The sequence below is a fragment of the Triticum aestivum genome, chromosome 3A (genome assembly GCF_018294505.1).
Source record: "Triticum aestivum cultivar Chinese Spring chromosome 3A, IWGSC CS RefSeq v2.1, whole genome shotgun sequence".
Taxonomy (NCBI): domain Eukaryota; kingdom Viridiplantae; phylum Streptophyta; class Magnoliopsida; order Poales; family Poaceae; genus Triticum; species Triticum aestivum.
In genome coordinates this window covers 417,320,441-417,325,183 of record NC_057800.1, presented here as the reverse complement: position 1 = coordinate 417,325,183, position 4,743 = coordinate 417,320,441, and the positions used below count along the sequence as shown (strand labels likewise).

At 51.1% G+C, this 4,743-nt stretch overlaps 1 protein-coding gene across 1 annotated transcript; it reads left to right on the top strand.

Annotated features, from left to right (window-relative positions):
• Positions 1–460: 460 nt before the first annotated feature.
• LOC123058371 (ervatamin-C-like) lies at positions 461–1,703 on the top strand. Its single transcript, XM_044481106.1, has 2 exons — positions 461–970; positions 1,073–1,703. Exons 1-2 carry the CDS (start codon positions 508–510, stop codon positions 1,666–1,668), a joined length of 1,059 nt encoding a protein of 352 aa, XP_044337041.1. The 5' UTR covers positions 461–507; the 3' UTR covers positions 1,669–1,703.
• The last annotated feature ends 3,040 nt before the right edge of the window (positions 1,704–4,743 follow it).

The following is a 4,743-nucleotide window of genomic DNA, read 5'->3' as shown; positions in this document are numbered from 1 at the left end:
CCGACTACGCAGCCCGCGCAATTTCCATTTCACACGCCACCTTTTGACCCGTTCAAAAAATAAAAATAAGAATGGACAAGCAAGCAAGCAAGCAAAGCGCACGCCGACCCGTTTCGATCAGAAAGCAACTCCTCCGGCTCCTCCACTTCGCCGTGCATCCGCGCGCATGCGACGGTATCCGTCCGTCCGTCGTAGTGGGCTGGAGCACTCTGCCGCACCATCCGGGAAACAGAAAAAATCTTCTCACCAGAGGAAGAAGATACTACTGCTACCGAGAGACAAGAGCAGCCGCCGGATGGTCGACTACGGCGCACGAACGCACTCCCTCATGCAATAATGATGCTGCATGCGCGCGACGACGGCGATCGATTTCGTATCCGCTCCATCTTGCTCGACGTCCACGCGCGTATAAATAGGAGCGCGCGCCGCATGGTTGCTACGTACACATTACACTCAATCCGCTAGCTAGCTAGCTAGCACGTGAACCGCTACAGAGCGAACTAACTAATGGCCCCGATTCCCAGCTCGTGTGGCGCGCTGCTTCTGCTCGTGCTCGCGCTCGTGGCCGCCGCTGTCGTTGTCGACGCCACGGCGCCCTCCCTGGCCCTGGCCGCCAGGCACGAGCGGTGGATGGCCAAGTTCGGGCGCGCCTACACGGACGCCGACGAGAAATCGCGCCGGCGGGAGGTGTTCGCGGCCAACGTGCAGCACGTCGACGCTGTCAACCGGGCGGGCAACTTGACGTACACGCTCGGGCTCAACCAGTTCTCCGACCTCACCGACGACGAGTTCCTGAAGACACACCTCGGGTACCGTCACCAGCTTCATCCTGGGGGCAACACGACGCTGGCAGCGGTGAACGTGTCCAAGGCTGCCGCTATGAGGAGTGGCCAGTTTCAGTACATGCCGGACAACATGGACTGGAGGGCCCAGGGCGCCGTCACCCAAGTCAAGAACCAACGCTTCTGCGGTACGTAGTACGTATAATTCTGCAGCTGCAGTGCATGCATGGCATACGCCACAACTCGCAAATTAATACTAAATGTTTACACGTATGCGCGTGCGCGCGCAGGAAGTTGCTGGGCGTTCGCGGCGGTGGCGGCGACGGAGGGGCTGGTAAAGATTAGCACCGGTAACCTCATCTCCATGTCGGAGCAACAAGTCCTCGACTGCACGGGCGGCGCCAACACCTGCAGCGGCGGGGACATCAACGCCGCACTCCGCTATGTGGCCGCCAGCGGTGGCCTACAGCCGGAGGCGGCGTACGCGTATAGCGGCCAGCAGGGCGCGTGCCGCAGCGGCGGCGGCAGGCCAAACTCGGCCGCCTCTGTCGGCGCCCCACGGTGGGCGCGCCTATATGGCGACGAGGGCGCGTTGCAGTGGCTCGCGGCCAGCCAGCCAGTGGCCGTGGCCTTGGAGGCCACGGACCCAGACTTCCGGCACTACAGGAGCGGCGTGTACGCCGGCAGCTCGTCATGCGGGCAGAGGCTCAACCACGCTGTGACGGTGGTCGGATACGGGGCGGACGGCGGCGGGCAGGAGTACTGGGTGTTGAAGAACCAGCGGGGAACGGGGTGGGGCGAGAGGGGCTACATGCGCATCGCGCGCGGGAACGGCGCCAACTGCGGCATCGCAACCTACGCCTACTATCCGACCATGGACAGCTAGCTAATTAAACACCACACTAGTGACTAGTCGGTGGATCATCGAACATAGTTTATCAGCTAGCTTCATGTAAAGCTCCGAGTCCGATGCTACAAGTGTTTTCCAGTTATTCGTCGTTATTGTTATGTCATTTGCTTGCGTGTTGCATTTTGCCGTGTTATTATGTGTATTTCATTTGTATTCATGTTCGTCTTTTGCATCCGGTCACTTTCTCCATTGTCCGTTTCGGAATCCAACACTCTCACATGCACCTGTTGCACCTTCCAGTTCTCGTTTTGTGCGCGGGAGAAAAATGTTCTCGGAATGAGCCAAGATTTGTCGAATGGTCTTGGTATATCACCGGTAGACCGCCTGTCAAATTTCGTTTCATTTGAAGGTCGTGATGCTCCAACGGTTAACCGCGTTAACCGAAACCCCCTTTCTCTTTACAGTCCAGCACCCCTCCACAACAACCCACTAGCCCATCTAAACCTCTTTCATGCTCTCCGTCGTTGGATCATAATCGTGTGAGCGAAAACCATATCTCATTTGGACTCTTCTAGCTTCCTCTTTCTATAAATAAACCCCATCCAAATTCGTGGACGAAATCCTAGCATCCTCCTTCCTCACGCGGCGGACATGTCCAGCCTGCCGCCTCCACGTCGCCCGGCCAATCCGGGGCCGCCACATCACCCGTGCCGCCGCTCCTGGCCAACGAGCGCCCGCCACGTCAGCGCCCAGACTCCTCCACCGCACCGGCCCACCGGGCCCGGATCCCACGCGCCGCCGCCCGCGCCCTCGCGCCGCTCGTCCGCCCCGCCGCCGTTCCGCGTGCCGCCACCGCCGCGCTTCGCCTTGCCCCGCGCCGGCCACCGCCCGAGCCGACCGGCGCCGCTCCCCGCACGCACCTCTCCTGGCCGCCGCCGTCCGCCGTCCTCCGCCCCGATCTGGGCCGGCGCAGCACAGATCCGGCGACCGGCGACCTCGCCGGACCTCCTCCGCCTCCCGCCGACGCGCCGTCGACCCCCTGGCCGCCGGTCAACCTCGACCTCACCGTCGGGACAGCGTCGTCCCGGGATCTCCTCGTCCTGCGAACCAAACACGCGCCCCTGCTGGGATCCGCTCGTCCCCGAACCACCCGGTCCCGTTTTCGCGCTGGTATAATTTCTCTAAGTCCCCAAATTTCAGCATCAAGTGTGCATCTTCATCATGTCATATCTTCGTGCTCGTTGCTCTGATTTGTGCGTGTGATATGTCAAATTGTTCATCTCTGAGTGTTCTAGATGGTGGTGTAGTTTGCATGCATGTTACTGTCCATCTTGATGTCTTAATCATCGTTGCAAAAGTGCTAAACGAAATAACCTGTTGAGATTGCCATAACTTGCTGATTTGTCATTTTCATAACATTTTGTGTGTTTGTCCTTTAAGCATCATGTCTACATGTTTTAGGAGTATCTTCATACCATCTTTACAGTGGTGCAATCCATGTATTTTTATGTGCCTTGTTGTGACTAGCATAAGCTTGTGGAGTGTGCTACTTGATGTTGCTGATTTCTGTGACTTCATGAATTTTGCTAAGTCTGTAACTGTTATAATATGTTGCCATGTTAATTTGATGATACCATCAATTCCATGCATAATATGGAGATACCTAGTTGACATGTTCTGATATCCATGTTGTGCTCTATCATGCCATGCCTTTTGATGCCTCATATATGTCCTGTAGCATATGTTTCCATTGCCATGAACATGCCTAAATGATGTTCTAGTTTTCTGTTAACTTCATGATGCCACATTGTGAGCTTGTTATTGATTAATCTATGCCTATTTTGGAGATACTCCAATTACATGAATTTAAGTATGCTATGAGTACTTTGTCCACATGTCAAGTTTGTTAATTTTAGACTTCATATGACCTTTTTCCGAGCTTGTAAACATGCTATGTTGTTGTTGTTGTTTTACACTTGCTGAAACTGTTACAACATTCAACCTTGTCTTGATAGTTCCCACTAGTCTATGAGTCATAGGTGTATGATGCCTTGACGTTGTTTGATCCTTATTATGTGTACTTTTATGCCATGACCTTGGTTGCCATATATCTTGCTGTAGTTGGTATATTTCTTGCTCTCAAGTTGACATCATGCTAAATCTGCCATCCTGTTAACAGCATATTCCTTTTTGCATGAATCATAGCAATTACTCCATGCATCATATGAACTTGTGCCCATGGACTAAGTTGAAGTATATCATGTCTACTACATGCCTATGTCTTTTGCATAATTATTAAAATTGCTATGCTTGCTGTTATGTGCCTCAAAAGTCAGCATCATAATGTTCTTGTTTTGCATTCCCAGATTTCCTCTAAGTCTAAGAATCAGCTTATATCTTTTTGCATCTTGACTTGTTGATTGCCATTGATCTAAGGCTTATATGGAGATGCTTAGTAATCATGTTTTGCCATGTTTAACCTTTACTTTAATGCCATGCTTTTGTTTGCCATGATCTTGCACCATATCATCATTGTTTCATGCCTCCAACATGTCAACATGTTATTCCTGCTCACATGTATGCCCTGTTTTTCACTGTCATAATCTATGTTATTAAGTTGCTTTTTGCATTGATCATCTTGGATTACTCTTGACGCCTATGAACATGAACCTTAATGATATTTGAAGCATGTTGTCTGTAGTTTGTGCTCATATGTTTCCTATAGCATGTTGTTTCCTTGATTGCAAAGTGCTTAGTTACTGTTTTGAGCAGATTATGTTTGAAACTTGTATTGAGTGTATGTGTTGAACTGTTACTCCGTTTTGAGCATGCTCTTATATAAAACTTGCTTGGTTTTGCATGTAGTTTCATCATGCCTGGTTGCATCTATGTTTTGGAGTGTTTGTGATGTTGTTTTGCTTGCATTTGCATCAATGCCATGTTTAACTTGTTTTGCTCATATCTTCTAGGCCGTAGCTCCGAATTAAATGAACTTTATATGCAACTTGACTAGAAAACCGTGTAGATCATCATGGTGCACTTTAACTTGATGTTTAACAACTTTAACATAATGTTTTGTTCAGATCTGGACCAATTTCGAAATTTGCATAT

Coding starts and splice junctions, on each gene's coding strand:
- LOC123058371 (XM_044481106.1), top strand. CDS start 508: ATGGCCCCGATTCCCAGCTCGTGTGGCGCGCTGCTTCTGCTCGTGCTC. Junction 971..1,072: donor CAAGAACCAACGCTTCTGCG/GTACGTAGTACG, acceptor GTGCGCGCGCAG/GAAGTTGCTGGGCGTTCGCG.